The sequence below is a fragment of the Cannabis sativa genome, chromosome 5 (genome assembly GCF_029168945.1).
Source record: "Cannabis sativa cultivar Pink pepper isolate KNU-18-1 chromosome 5, ASM2916894v1, whole genome shotgun sequence".
Taxonomy (NCBI): Eukaryota; Viridiplantae; Streptophyta; class Magnoliopsida; order Rosales; family Cannabaceae; genus Cannabis; species Cannabis sativa.
The window spans coordinates 72,762,429-72,778,761 of record NC_083605.1 but is presented as its reverse complement, the minus strand read 5'-3'; the positions used below and the strand labels follow the sequence as shown (position 1 = coordinate 72,778,761).

At 34.2% G+C, this 16,333-nt stretch overlaps 2 protein-coding genes across 2 annotated transcripts; one reads left to right on the top strand and one right to left on the bottom strand.

Moving 5' to 3' along the window:
• Positions 1–3,343: 3,343 nt before the first annotated feature.
• Positions 3,344–8,807, top strand: LOC115716471 (acetylornithine deacetylase). Its single transcript, XM_030645278.2, has 10 exons — positions 3,344–3,872; positions 4,914–5,158; positions 5,286–5,394; positions 6,672–6,810; positions 6,886–6,943; positions 7,028–7,045; positions 7,144–7,266; positions 7,695–7,848; positions 7,935–7,968; positions 8,419–8,807. Exons 1-10 carry the CDS (start codon positions 3,540–3,542, stop codon positions 8,520–8,522), a joined length of 1,317 nt encoding a protein of 438 aa, XP_030501138.2. The 5' UTR covers positions 3,344–3,539; the 3' UTR covers positions 8,523–8,807.
• Positions 8,808–10,081: 1,274 nt separating this feature from the next.
• On the bottom strand, positions 10,082–12,954 carry LOC115716472 (uncharacterized). Its single transcript, XM_030645279.2, has 9 exons — positions 12,413–12,954; positions 11,867–12,018; positions 11,652–11,747; positions 11,496–11,558; positions 11,241–11,309; positions 11,039–11,141; positions 10,870–10,941; positions 10,630–10,718; positions 10,082–10,528 (listed from the first exon to the last, which is right to left on the bottom strand). Exons 1-9 carry the CDS (start codon positions 12,747–12,749, stop codon positions 10,358–10,360), a joined length of 1,152 nt encoding a protein of 383 aa, XP_030501139.2. The 5' UTR covers positions 12,750–12,954; the 3' UTR covers positions 10,082–10,357.
• Positions 12,955–16,333: the final 3,379 nt, after the last annotated feature.

The window sequence follows — 16,333 nt, the reverse complement described above, 5'->3', positions numbered from 1 at the left end:
GTAATAAATCAAAGCTGAAGAAATAAATAATCAAAAAAAAAAAGAATAAGAACAACACACATAAATTTTACATGGTTTGGGCGTTAACAAGCCTTAGTCCACGAGTCGATATTATTATGTATCATTTGTTGAAAAAGCCTTTGGGAATACAATGAGCATAATTTCTCTAGTTTGCATGAGCAAATATTGTAAGAGAGACCAACCCTTAATCTGAATAATTCGTTAGGTATTTATAGTATTAAGAGAATTATACTTAGTTTCCCTTTATCCCTCTAATGGAGAGTTTAGATGAAAATACATAAATTGGGTTGTTCTCGTAAGGTCCAGCCCATGAAGGAGTTAATCTGTTGACTAGGCATATAGGATACAGTTAAGCTATCAATACTGTGTCCTTTAATTGTGAATTTATTATTTGATCTTTATTTTGGGTAGTTTTCCCTTTAAGCTTGATACGATCTTCTGGCCGAGATTCGTGGATGGTAGCTTCCTTATTCTGTGCAATTTGGTAAAAGGGGAAACTATGCTAGGCTTCTAGGAACATGCTGGTTAGCCTTTCGGGAACACGGTACTGAGCCTACTTCCAGATATGTGTTGTCCTTGGAAGAAGCTCGTCTGAGCGAGGAACACAAAGACCTTCCTGAAAGGTCTTGTTGGACTTGGGCTTGGCCCAAGTTATCTTTTTCGGGCCTACTGGTGGGCTTTGGATGCTGACCTAGAATCCACGTGTCCCTTGCCGGAAACGCAGATAACAATGAACTTTGTAACAATATTTATTTATTTGTTATAATTATTATTTTTTATTTTTTCTTACTAATGTATTTTTTGTTATTTGCATTTAAAACATTTTGTCTCTTCAAGGGAGTCAATCCTCATTGTTATACCCGATTTTTGAGAAATTAAAAAATTTAACTTTGTGACTTTAACCAAGACTTACAAATGCCAAATAAGTTAAGACATCCTACTTGGGGGGCCCCATGGCACCTCTACGAGACTCGAAAACATTGACCAACCATTTGGTGATGAGAGTCATACACCCAAGTGTGCCCAAAATAGGGTTTATGGGCTCGCACAAGTATTTTCACCCTAGAGACCTCAATCTGACAAGAAAACCAACAAGGACTTGACTTACTTAGGCATAAAAGTCTTGAACTTGAAAATAAAGTCAAAGTTCCATAAGTATGCCACTCTACAAGGCATAGGCAACCACTGCCACATGAAGATGGCAGTGCTCTCTCTCTCTTTTTGGGGAGCACTGCCACAAGAGGGTGGTAGTTCTCTCTACTCTCAAAATACCAAAGGATACTTGTCAAAATGTGTTCCCTCAATACCCAGAAGGCCACCAATTGGTGTAGAAACCACTTGGTCGACCACTGCCATCTTTGTGGCCCAAAGAGTGGAAGTGGTCGGCTACACCAAATGGGAAGGAATTTCTTTGGCCAAAGTGTATTTCCAATATCAAAGTATCAAACACAAGTGAGAAAATTCACCCAAGGGTGTATAACCCCCATAGGCGACCGCTGCCATCTTTTTGGCCCAAAAGATGGTAGTGCTCTCTTCTACCAATTAGCCAAGAACCAATGTGGCCAAAGTGTTTTTATAGCATCCATATGACTAAAATAAGCAAGAAACACTATTCAAGGCTTCCCATAAGCCTTGGGCGACCACTGCCATCTTTTGGTACTAATTGGTAGCAGTGGTCTCCTATTAGGGTTTTAGACGTCAAAATGAGGTTTTGGGGTCTTAGGAGCCCCAAAATATGATTCGCCGTCAAAAAAACAAGTCAAAACACACCCTTGAGTGGTTCGAGAACATGCACAGCAGAGAATCGCCACTTGGACGTGGCAATGGTCAGATTCGGAGTAAAAAAGTACATATTGCCCTTCAGTAAACCAGTCATCACTCTCTCAAATTTTTATCCAAATAAATTGGTTCAACTTGCATTGAAAAGATATTTTCAAGACAATCTAAGTGTGTCTCATAGTTATAGCTCAATTCTAAAGTTATTGGGCTCAAAATTGGCTCACAAGACAGGTTGACACACTTTACTCGGGAATTGATTAGTGTTACTAAGTATGAACTATGATGGGATGTTGGAGAGCTATGCCACAGCCCATGTGTCATCATATGCGAGAAGTGCCATCCCTAAACACCTCACTCCAACACTACTCTATAATTTTATGAATTTTAAGCCGAAAGGTGACATCTCTTGTCACTCCTATCTAATTTGGTATATTTCTAGCGAAGAGGTGACATCCTTTGTCACTCCTCTCCAATGATGGCATTTCCAAGGCGCAACGACACAAGCAAATTTAAGACAAGGAGAAATAACCAACTTCAACAACAATCCTAATATTTATGGGATATTTGCCTAGGAATAAGGGATATTTTTATAGATATTTATTTATTCCTACTTTTTTTATTCATTATTCAAAAATAGCTACGAGATTTGAAAGTGAGACACCCCGACATTGGGAGGATTACTAACAAACCTTAAGCTTATATAAAGATAGTGATAGGCTACCTATAGGGCTTTGCCTGCTTCCCTGTAAAGAGCACTTCATCCCTTGAGATTTCATTCCTTTAACTTTTTCCTAAGTTCTTCATACTGGTACAACACCAAGCCTCTATTACTCAAACACTAAGGGGTACCATTCTCTTTTCTTGCTCTCATTAGTGTATTATTCCCAAGAATATTATCACCATTATTATTATCAGACTTATGGTACTAGGTCTCCCATGAGCCTTTTACCCATAAGCTTCGATGTTGATTTGCCTAGAAATCCCTTTTTACATTATTATCCACACACTCTTGAGAACATTACTTTGGTGTGTCGGATCCAATTAATAAAAGTAAGTAGACATAGTCTCATTACCATCGCGACATGGGGGTGAACTACTATAAATCCTTGGTGTCCTTTTAATTTATCGCAATTTTATTTAGCTAAATTAATTCATTGCAGCCCTCTTATTTTTACGATCTTCTTAGACCAATTAACTAAAAATTGCGTCAACTCTCACAAGTACAAGATTCTCATATTTATGCTACTAAGATTCTCACATTTCTCCTGTCGAGAGTTTTTCACTGTTGGATTTTTCGTTTCTTTTATAGAGAGTAATACTGAAGTTGTCAATTCTGTTTATTTTTTCTGACGGTATCTTTGTTTGGAGTTATTTTCTTAGATCTATTAGGTCATTGTTATCTATTTTTCTAAGTGTATGTCTTCTACATCTAATGTAAAATGATAAAACAGCAACACATATGTGAATAAGATATGTATGCACTAAAGATGAAAAAGGAGATTTCTTAATTAAAAGAAATTTCTCATTGTTTAATAACCAATGACCCTAAACAATAAATTAATTTTCTTCAAAAAAAAAAAAAACAATAAATTAATTATTATATTGAAAAAATAGAAAGAAAAAAAAAGTTCTTTGTCCTTTGTAAAATGTTTAACAAGAGGTTTAAAACTTGGGTGTATATCTAATCGTTTGCTCTCATCTCAGACACTCCAAAAACCGAGCTCTCAATCCCAACAACAATGGCTACTTCTTCAGACCTCAAACAAACTCTAGGCGACCTTAACAGAGACTCCTTTGTGCCACTCCTTTCCAAGCTCATTGGGGAATCAAAGTACGTTCAAAACAACCCACCACAACTCATCCCACAGGAGGATCGTGTAGTCAAGCATGTACTCGATTCTCTCCTTCCTTACAGCACCACCACCGGCGGTGGACCTCTTATCATCAACCACGTCACTTACTTTCCCGGCAGAGGAAACGTCATCATTGAGTACCCTGGAACCCAACCTGGAAAGATTCTCTCCTTTGTTGGATGTCACATGGACGTCGTCACTGCCGATCCCAACGACTGGGTTTGTTTCTTTCATTTCAATACCTTTTTTCTTTTCACTGTTTTTTTTTTAATTTATTCTTTCTGGGTTTGGCTTCGAATTAACTTTGGACATTCATAATTTTTTGAATTTTCTGTGTGTGAATTGATGAAAAAATTGTATGATTATATGATTTCATTTCAGCTGTTGATAAATTTTCTCTGAATTATATGATTCTCAGTTTTTCCTAATTGTGGGGAATACTTTTTCTCATCATGATTTTAAGGCTCAGATCAGAACTAGTTTAAGAACGAATCATTCTTTTTGTATTTTTAGTTTATTTACATGTTATTTACATGTTATTCTGTTTCTTGTTTTGAAAGGGATTATTTAATGCATAAGTACCAAATTTTGAGTTTGTTTGAGGCATAGTAGACACCCAATGTGATTTTATAAGCGGCAAAAGTATTCAAGGAAAATTATAATTTATAACTAGCCTTAATTTTTTTGAATTTATTGAGAGAAAATTTGGAAGTAAATGATTTTATCCAATGATTTAGAATTGTTTGTTTAAGACACTGATAGATTCTGTACTGCGTTTTTCTGACATTGGGTGCTTATGCTACTAAAAAAAATTTAGATTTGTGCCAGTTACTAATTCGTAGTTTGGGGGTACTTAAGACGCAATTATTCCGTTTTTAACTTATCGAATTAAGAGTAACTTTGCCTCTTGTCCCTGCTAGGCTTTGCAAACGTAAACTTCTTGTGTGCTTGACTGCTTGTTCCCATCACTAAGAATTTTGTTGAAAGTACCTTACGGGTTAGTTTTGGGTTAACATTTGACATTTCTTTATCTATGACTTGTCTCAATGCTTAGGGGTTGAAATGATTTTGCTTAAAAGAAGAAGAAGTTCCCTATTTCTGAATATCATTTAAATTTATGGTTGAAACCATTTTCCTAATGATTTTAACATTAAATGATATGTTAAACATTAATTTTTTTTTTATCATAGTTAGACGTTATCTTTGGTTGGTAATTGGTAAGTTGGTCAGTATGTAATATATTGATCACTTCCTTTGCAGGAATTTGATCCTTTCTCATTGGGCATTTGTGGGGATGAACTCCGTGGGCGTGGAACTACTGATTGTTTAGGACATGTTGCTCTTGTAACTGAGCTGATGAAGAAGCTTGGGGAAACAAAGCCAAAATTGAAGTCAACTGTAGTTGTAGTACTAATAGCAAATGAAGAGAATTCTGCCATTACAGGGGTTGGTGTGGATGCACTAGTGAAAGATGGCCTACTCAATAAGCTGAAAGATGGTCCTCTGTAAGTCTTATTTTTTTCGTTTTAATATGCAAATATAATAACTTATATGCTGTTCTACATACCCATTGGTAAATTAATTGTAATGTCCTTCCAACTCATCTTCAGCACTCATAGATTGCCAATGCAGGTTTTGGATTGACACAGCTGATAAACAACCTTGTATTGGTACTGGCGGTATGATACCTTGGAAGCTTCATGTGACCGGGAAGCTTTTTCACAGTGGTTTAGCACACAAGGTTTGTGAAAAACTGTGTTTTTGCAAATGTCAGTTGTATATAGGAAAATATAAAAACTGTAAACGTTTGCGAAAGAAAGTAATTCGCTTACAAAGAAACCGAACAGAGAATATAAAATATTTGCAGAAAAATAAATAACTTGACACAAGAGATTTATACGTGGTATCAGTGTTCTCACGAACACTCCTAGTCCACGGGGCCACGCCCAGAGAATGAAATCAATTAATAAAGTATCAAAATTACAAAGACAATTGACTTAAACAAGTTTAGACTCCCTCTAAAGTATTGCCGCAATCCTTTGTAATCCACTTTATGAATCTGACTTCTTGAAACACCTTCAAGCCCGAACTCCCTTCGTCTTTGAAGTGTGAGTGCTTACTTCCTCCCGAAGTAAGGCTTTAGCAAGTCTTCTCCCGAAGACCAAGTGCTTACTTCCTCCCGAAGTAAGGCTTTATCAAGTCTTCTCCCGAAGACCAATCTCTTGTTCAGTCAAGTAGTTCTTCACAACCTCTAGGATAGAGTAAGAACAGAAATAGAACAACTAGAACCTAGGTGAACAACTAGGCTCTCACAAAACAAAGAAACACTCTCTTCTCACAAAAGATAAATGCAAAAAATGAATAATGGAAGAGGTAATCCGAATGGTTGCTCTCTAGGCTCTATTTATAGATCATAGAAACCAAAGAGGCAACCACAAGTTCGAATTAGCAGCTGTACAAAAACTTTCCAAAAACAAACACGATCTGCTACAACAGATTCGGTTGCTGACGAAGCAGATCTGCCCAGAAACGGGAAACTTACTAAAATCGGGTCCGATCTTCTTTCAAAGCTTGATTCCTGCCAAAAACAGATTATACATTCTGATTGTATCAAGATACAATCGAAATTAAAAAGGAAAAGGCAGTAATCACAGTTTCCCTTAAAAGGACAACTTTCCAAAAGAGAATTTCTTCTCTTTTGAGAAGTTTTCAACAAAGGAAAGTTCAGCTGAAAGAGCAACTTTCTAAACAAGGAAAATGGCAACTTATAACCGAATAAAAGAGGTAAGATTTCGAAAATGAATGCATAGCAATCTTACCATAAAAAGGAAAAATTATTTTGTCACCTAACTTGCCAAAAAAGGACTTTACAGTTTGTACTATTGCCTGCTGTAGTTTTTTAAGTAGTTTGTGTCAGTCTTCCATTTTTTTGAAAAATGGAAACTTAAAATGAAAAAAAAAATCCCATCTTAAAAAAACTGAAACCATTTGTTGTTGTCTTGCTGAACATATCTGCAGGCTATAAACCCTTTGGAATTAGCCATGGATGCTCTAAAAGAAATCCAAACACGGTTTTATAGAGATTTTCCTCCCCATACAAAAGAGCAGGTCTATGGGTTTGCAACACCTTCAACCATGAAACCAACACAATGGAGTTGTGAGTTACTTTTACCAGTGAGTTTCTTTGGAGATAAATGAGATGTGCTCTTTCTCATGGCCTTTTATTTTGCAGATCCTGGAGGTGGAATCAATCAAATTCCAGCTGAGTGTACGGTTTCAGGAGACGTTAGGTTCAGTGACTCCTTATTCTTGATTTTTTTTTTCTTTTTTCTTTTATAAGTCAATTCTAATTTTCTTCTTTTGGTCTTTCACAGGTTAACTCCCTTTTACAAGTAAGCAATCTGATTTTTCTTATTCTTTTTCAAAAAAAATCCTCCATGACTTTTTTTCTTGCTTGCTTATGATTTTCATTCTGACTACCCTGTTATAGTGTTAAGGATGTAATGGAGAAGTTACAAGAATATGTGGATGACATTAATGAAAATATAGAAAAGCTGGAGTGCAGGGGTCCAGTTTCAAAATATGTCCTACCAGATGAAAATCTGAGGGGAAGGTCTGCTCTCTAACTCTCTAGCCAGTACTTTGTTACGCTGCATTCTCGGTTCTCATTATAACCATGTAGAGTAATCTAGAAAACTGTGGTTGGCTTAATCATGGAAGAGTTTTCAATTAATACCTTCTAAGGATATTAATCCCAAGTGTTTATTTATTCTTTTGGTTCATTCTACACTTGTTAATTTCTGGGAAACATTTGGTTCCATAAAAATTTCATGAACTATTATCAAAAGGGTGGTATTAATATTGTTGCACACAAGCTGATTGCAAGAACTAAACACATAAAGAACAACTGGCCAGGATAGTACCTGTTAGCTGATACATAGTCATATATAGTTATGTTTGAGTTTGGTTCTTTCACTTTTATATCGTTTACCAGATTATCTTGAAGAGGCTTAATCCTGTGCCTGTATTTTTTTTTTCCAGGCTTACAATAAGTTTCGACGAGGCAATGTCTGGAGTTGCTTGTGATCTCAACTCTCGCGGATTTCATGTGCTTTGTAAAGCAACTGAAGAGATAGTTGGCCACGTAAAGCCTTACTCTATAACTGGAAGTCTACCACTAATTCGAGAATTGCAGGTTAGCTCCTAGTTTTCTGATACGGTGACTGTTTTCATCTGTGAGTAATCAAAATCATTAAACTTTGCTTTGTCAATTTCTGGCAGGAAGAAGGCTTTGATGTTCAGACTGCTGGCTATGGTTTGATACTCTTACTCCCCTCTTTCTTTATTAATTTAGACATCTGAAACAAGATAATTTCAGCTTATACAAGCCTATTTATATGTTACTAAAGATTGTGTACATACCATAATTTTTAATAACTTGAAACTGGATTAATTATTATGGAGCTATATTAGTCATTCTATTCCAATTTCCTTCCATATGACCTACGCATATATTTGCCATTTTCCTAGAGAAAAATCTACTTTTTTCTGTCTTAAAAGACTGTAGAACATAAGGATTAAAAATCTGAAGAAGGAAACCAAAGAGGTCTTCATTAATCCAGTCTGAATTTCTGCAATTTTGGTTATAATATTACATGCTCTAGTAGCTACGAAACCAATCATTTTTATACCAATATCCTCTCCATTTTGGTGTACAGCAATATTTGATGACAAGTTTTTGATTCATTTCTATGTGCATATGCAGGCTTAATGAAAGTATACCATGCCAAAAATGAGTACTGCCTGTTCTCTGATATGGCCCAGGGCTTCCGTGTATTCGCCAGCATTATCGCCCAACTGGAAGATTAAAGGCAGTAAGCGCTCGTTATTAATACTGCCAAATAATGGGATCATCCTGATATCCTCCTCTTTGGAGGTTAGGCCAAATAATGATATAAACTTTGATTATGTCAATGGCTTGTGTTTTTGGTGGAAATTTACTCATGTTTTCATTCTCATACTTAGTTTCATACTGAACCAAAAACATTCCAGCTTTTCTGGAAGAAAATTTGGGGAGGAAAGTTAAAAGTTAGACATGGATTTTAGCTAAGCTGAATAGAGCTTGAATTTGAGTTTCCCCATATTTTTTTTTTATTAGTTTTTGAATAGAGCTTGGCTCCATAGTAAATATCACACTATTAACACAAATCACCATCATCGTCACAATGCAAATTCTCTAAATTTAAGATCCGTTGCGCTCCAACCATCACTCGAAAATTCACTATTGGCAAGTAACTCGAACTAAGAAAAACTCTAATTAAACTAGAATAGCGGATATATGCTTATTTAAAACCGACTTGAAAAGAAAAAGGACTTCCTCTGGTTTCAAAAATCTTCTAAACACAATAGAGCGACGGGTTGGTTCTCACTTATGCCTCTACCCTAAACTCGCCGCCATTGGAATGTAGCGCAGTTTCTTCTTGAATGTTTCCATATATTCTGTTGTAATTTGGTAAGGCTGGTTATATGGTTAAATTTGGTTGGGATGAAAAAAAAGTTTAGGATGTGTAATCTCAATTTTATGGAAGGCTATTTAGGATTATATGATGTATCTAATATTGTGCATCTTAAATTTTTCAGTCTGTTATAAATGATTTTTGAACTATTCACAATATTGTAAATTAATTTTTCTGTTAAGTTTTGTCATACGTGGCAAATAAAATGATGATATGACTATTTAGTCAATTATCACATTAGTGCTACGTGTATAATTTAACATTAAAAAATATAAATTATGTATTTTTAAGAAACTCATCAAATTAAAATTCAATTAATGATTAGGAAAATTACGTAAAACTAAATTAAAAAAATTAAATTATTTTTTTCCAATTAATTACATACGTGATGTTGACATGACACTGACGTGACAATTAGCTAAGTAATCATGTCATCATTTTATTTGTCACGTGTGACAAAACTTGATAGAAGAACTAATTTACAATACTATGAATAATAGTTTGGGGACCATTTTTAATGGAATAAAAAGTTCAGAGAATACGATAATACATAGGTCTATACTGATTAAGTAAATCAAATTTTGCATTCTTGTGTGAACCTCTATATATTAAAAATATATTATAACGCATACGATGTATTTATATACATATAAGATATAATATGAATATACACTTAAATAAGGACATAGTGACTAGTGGCTTATTCAGGAATTGAATCAAACAGGCCATTTTAACTCAGTGGTAGAGTAATGCCATGGTAAGGCGTAAGTCATCCGTTCAAATGGATATTCTGAGAAAGAACGAGAAAAATTAAATTTGATTAATTCAACTTCTAAAATTTTGGAACAATTAAAAATTACAAAAATGAAACTATTTCGTTTTCAAAAACAATTAACTAAGTTCCACAACAGGTTTTCCAGGAAGTTAAAAATCTTGAATGCCTTTATGTAATGTATACTGATTTTTGCATAAAAACAATTGGCACACCACCATGACCATCTACAGCTACATTGTTACAATGTATGAACTGATAGTGTAAAATATATTCTCTATATTTTTCCTTTATAAGAATTTAAATATGAGTTCATATTATACTCTAAATTATATTCCTATGTATTGTAGACTGTCCTGAAACAAATAACTTTGCTCTGCTACATTTTATTTACAAAGTTCCTCCATATATTTTCCCTATTCCAAATCCTGAAGATCATAGTTCACTTCTTTCTTTCCTTCAAGTTTAAGTTGTTGAATTCTCTGACGAAGTCTTCTCCGGTGATCATGAATCTTCCAAAGACCATGACCCAGTATCACAGAAGAGTATATGCCATGTGTGATTATGGGTGCAAGAATGTTATCTGTCTGTAAAATTTGCACCAGAATAAAATTAAAACAACTCAACCATTTTCGAAAATTTCAGAGTATGCAGGTTAAGAAAAATTGAGTCTAGGCAAAATGGTTACCTGGATCCACTCAAATCCAAGGTAGAGAGCCAAAAGTCCTTCAAGTAATGGAGAATAAATTTTCTTCATTTGTCTCCTCTTATACCAGGCTGCAGAACCCAATGATGAACAAATCATGAGTACTATCATTGATTTATTTTAAGCAACCAAATTAATGTACAAGATTTTAAGAACAATGCCATTATTAAGATGGAATAACTCAAACAAGGTGATGAGAAACACAAGAGTCATAGTGAAAACCTGTGAAGAGTTTCTTCAGATCTTCGCGACTAGCACGAGATGGCAAAACTGGTGCAACTATGTAAGCAGGGTCTGGAAGAAACATAAAAATACGATGAGCAAACGAAAAATTGTACAAGCAAAGATGAAAACTCAGGGGCAATATTAGCTCGATGATCGATGGATTCACCTTTCGGGGATGCAGCCACATAGTAAAGGGAACCAGTTAGAGCAGCTGTCATAACAGCTGCAAATGCTTGAGCAAATGGAACAAATGGGGGAAGAACTCCAGTCTACATTTTAAGAAAAAGAAAAATCAATTCATCACTTATGAAAATAATGAAAAAAAAAAGATAATGTGGAAAGAGAGAGAGAGAGAGAGAGTTGCATACCAGAGATGCCATTCCTCTAGCATCTGATATCAGATCTGTACCCTTCAGGAATATTTCAGCCAATGCCCCCTACATAATATAAAATAAGGCAACCAGATTTTTATGTTGAGTTGTGTAAATCACTATAATGCAGTGTTTCTTCAAGTTAAATTTTGTTATGGTGGAAAATAGTCAAAAGAGATTACAACTAAGTAAAAACACCTAGCATGAAGATAATAAGATCATGAAGTTTCACATAATCAAAATTAAGGATACCTGAACTGCAGCTCTGTAAAAAAGCTCCTCTCCCACTGAGCTTGCAGCAACAACTAGTATAAACTGCAAGTTAAAACACCAGTTAACTAATTTGTTTCTTGGTCTCCTCAAGAAACTATGAAACGTTTAATAAGTACATGATCACAAGATCATTACCTGCCATGGAGACATGCCATAGAAAAAGTTCCGAAGCTCCTCGTCTTCCACATCTCTGATGGCGCGAGCATGAGGAGATAGCTTCACAACTTCATCCTAAAACCATTTCAGTTTGTTTAATTGCAAACCCAATTATGCAAGATGGCTAATAGAATCATCAGAACTAAACTATGACAAGATGAAATGTCATTTCAAAACATGAGAAGCCAACTTACATCTAGTATAAATAGAAGAGCCATAATTGGAGGGGCTGCATATCCTAGGCCATCTAAAATGGCATCTAATGATGGGTGAAAACCTCCCAAGCAATCAATTCCAGTGATTGAGCAAATAAATCTTCCTGCTAAAGCCATGGCACCATATATTCCTGATTGTGCATATTAAGAAAAGAAGTCATATAATGGAAACTGAAAACAAATATAGTTTGTTTCAATACACTAAAGATAGAAATATGAAACATTAGACAAAAATGATCGAGTAATCTAAGACCTGCCAGGCTATATACATGAAGAAAATTTACATGAGACATCAAATTGGCTTAGAACTAAAAGCTGAAATTCAATGGTTACTCATTTCTTGTAATGAAATTCTAACAATCATAAAAACTAGTACTAAAGAATCTCAAAAAGCAAAGTGAAAGACATATAGATATAGTATATTCTATCAACTAAATTTTCTTCAAAGATAGTCAAAATTTATAATTGGGAACATCTTATGAGAGATTAGAGATTAACCAAAACAAAACAAAGTAAGAAACTGACCAATTCCATAGCTGAGTCTAACAACAGCACCAATCTTCTCCCAAACCGGAAACTCAGTATCCTTAAAAGAATCCAATGTAGTGACCTCCATAGCAGGACTCGTGAACCCTCGACTGCTCTCTCCTTCACTTCCTCTACTATCCACAGCTTCTCTACTCCCTTGCTCCGTCGAAGCTTTAACCGGTCGGAACTGAACCATGTGAACATCAGAAAAACTCAGTCTCCTTTTTCTCCTCCTTACCCTCGCCGGAAAATCACTAAGCCTCGAACATAGTCCAACTCTACCGGAAAACGACGCCGTCGAAGAAGGATTCAAGTACATCAATGGAAGTTCCATACCCAAAAAAAAAAAAAGTAACAGTAACAACAGAAGAAAAAGGGTGTTCCTCAAAATGGGTTGGTGTCAAAATCTCGACTTGTTCGGTCTTCTTCTTCTTCACGGAGCATAGTAGCTTTCCTTCTTCCAAATTTGGTCTCTTCTTCTTCTTCTGATTTTTTTTTTTTTATTTTTTGGTTTTGGTTTTCTACCAGAGAACGTTGACCGTTCGATTTTGTATGGTTTTTAAGGTGGTGAGGATACAGATGATCTTGACCGTTGGATTTAAGGTGGTGGTTAATCTGACGGTGGAGAAAGACAAAGTGGGCCCAGTTAGGGGGAATGTTGTTAGATTAGAGAATATCCAGTTGGCATATGGGTGAGTGACACGTGGAGATAACGCTTGCCATTTTGGATTGAATTTTGTGTTTTTTACTTGGAAAAGAGCGTACAAAAGTTTTAAACACAAATTTGGGAAGAGTTTATAATAAATGGAAAAAGTTAAACATGCAATATCATAAGATGGGATAAATTAATGAAAAGTAAAGAATTTGACTTTAAATGATCAAAAGACAAATTAAAAAGTTGATCTCAATAAAGTTTGTTGATTCTTTTTTTTTTCTACAATTTAAGTTTTTATTTTGTAATACATCTACTCAACAAATAATCATGACATGAGACTTAATTATTTGTAAAAATTAACATGTTTATCAAAATGGCTAATTAGTAAATTTTTCCCCCGAACTTTGACACGTACTAAATCGTGCCCTTGAACTTTTTTGGCCGTTAAAAATTCCCCTCGAACTATTGAGATTGTTAAATTTAAGGACTTTTATCTAATTTTAGTAAAAAAAATTCTAACATGGATGAAAATTCAAGGGGCATGATTTAGTACATATCAAAGTTTGAGGGGCATGATTTGGTAGATATCAAAGTCTGGGGAGCATGATTTAGTACATAAACAATCATTGAAATAGTAAATTGAATGAAATTAGACAAAAGTCCTTAAATTTAACAATTTCCATAGTTCGGGGAAATTTTTAACGGCCAAAAAAGTTTAGGGGGAACGATTTACTACATGTCAAAGTTCAGGGAGAAAAATTACTAATTAGCCTAACAAAATTTACGAATCGCCTAACCTAAATAAACTGCTTAAACTAAACTTAATAACCCGACAAAAAAATACAATCCAAAATAATACAATAAAAATTCAAACCGCCCCATGAATATATTAGATAGTTTACAAATTATTTGAAACTGCCCAATTAACCTGAATAAACTGAATTAAACCGATCTATATATTTTAATAAAAGTGTATGTATTATATTACATAAATTACATTTATTAGTTAAACTATTTTGTATTTAAAGTTTAAACATTTTAGTGTTTAACTTAAAAAAATTTATTGTATTTAGATATTGAAGTTAAAATTTACAATTTATACCATATTATTTTATTCAATTATTTTATATTTACTCAATTATATTTATCTTATATTAAAGTTCTTAAAATTAATTTAAACTATAACATTTTTTAACTTGAAATATAAATAATATATTTTTATTTTTTAAAATCTAATTATTTGAATAGTAGAAACTAACAATAATAATTATATATAAAAAAAAAATGAACGGTTTGGACGGGTTAACCCGACCAAACCGACGAAATTATTGGGCAAGTTGAACTTTTTCTAATTTTTAATTAGGTAAGTTACGATTAAATATTTACAACCCGACATTTATATTGGGTTAATAAAAATATAGTATAATCCAATCAAACCGACCGATGTACACCCTTACATCTCCATACCTCCATTAATAAAAGTTTCACAAATTTAAGAGGTGAAATGAACACCTACTTCACTACCCTTCAAAATAAAATGACCACCATAAGAGGTTATGACCACATAGAGTACAGATTTACCGATGCTCAAGAGGAGATGGTGCAATGGAAAACTTATATGGACCGCTTTGGACCTCCACCAACTTAACCCACTTGCATCATGTTTTTGCATTGTTTTCATATTTTAGTGTGTTTTCATGGCTTAGTGCCTTTAACTATCCTTGTGTGAGTTTATTTTTATTTGTTTGAATTTGATTTCATGTTTTGGAGGTTATGGTTATTTGAACTTGGATGTCTATGTTTTAGTTATTTTTTCTTTAATGGATGGTATGTTATGCCTTTCTATTTTTTTGCTATTTATTTTGCGAATTCTTCCGCCACCATTTTTGATAAATCAAGAGGAGGAGAAATTCTAAGATAATTGATTATTATTATTATTATTATTATTTTGTTAAAACCTTAATTTTTGGGCTATTAACTCTTTTTAAATAATTTAAGTAATAAATTTAGGAGGAGTTTACAAAATCATATGAGGTAAAATTGAAAGATATTTTTTTTAACCATTGCACACATTAAGAGAGAGCTAATCTTTTTTTTTTTTTAATTTATTTATTTTCTTTTCAAAATAATCAAATATTTGATATCATTAAAAATGAGAAGATTGTTGACCCAAACTCTTAAGTCTCCTTATTTGATGATTATTGTCACTAATGATTTGTTAATTTTGCAACATAAATTAAAGATAATTAAGCATTTTAAAGAAAAATTGACTCCAAGGGCAAAATAGTAATTTTATCAAAATTCTCAAAAGTGACCCAAAGTGGAATGCAAGACTCAAGAAACTCAAGATAAGACCCCGTGAAGGTTTACTTATATTTCTTAATCTTGTACAGTAATTTACAAGTTCACACTTAAAATTTCTAAGTACAAAATTTGATTCACTAACTTGTGCGACAAGTTATTTCAAAAAAATGATATCTGAATTTTTTAAATTAATTTTTAAGATCGCATATCATTAATCTAAGAGAATGCGATTAAAGTTTTTGAAATTGAATAAACAATGTAACACCCTAACTAGCATAGGCGTATTACGTGATTTTTAAACGTACTGTGCAGCTCGTTGCTAATCAACGAGGTTTATGGAAATCGTGATTAATTAAAAATTTTCCTTTTAATTAAACTCATAAAATATTTATACAAAAATACTCGGGATCCCGATTACAAAACATTTTACAAAAGTTTACTGACTAAACAAAATACTTGTCGCCTAGTGACTAATTACAAAAAGCCTTGTTGTCCTGAGGATCGTACGCTCCAAGCCTAACCGCCCCGACATGTACAATCTTCACCGGCTCGCTCTCACGGTCCTTCAGCCTTAGCATTGCCCTTACCTACACATAAACATAGCACTCTAAGTCGACAGACTCAGTAAGAAAAGCATAATCAAATATCATACATAAATCCCGAGTTATGATCAGACGCCCATACCCCTGACCATAACCCTAACTGCCGTGTCCCACACGATACTGAGTCCTGAACGTTCATAAGACGGTACTATTGACAAGTAACGTACCTATACTCGTATTAATCGGTCATACTCGCTAGTCATACTCTAGCCTGTACCGATGTGTTACAGTATCAGCCTATACTCGGCACACTGGTCATACTCCAGTTGCTAGTCATACTCTAGCCTGTGCCGATGTGATACGTCAAATAGTACAGAACCATCAACCCAAGTATCAGCCTATACTTGGTACACTGGT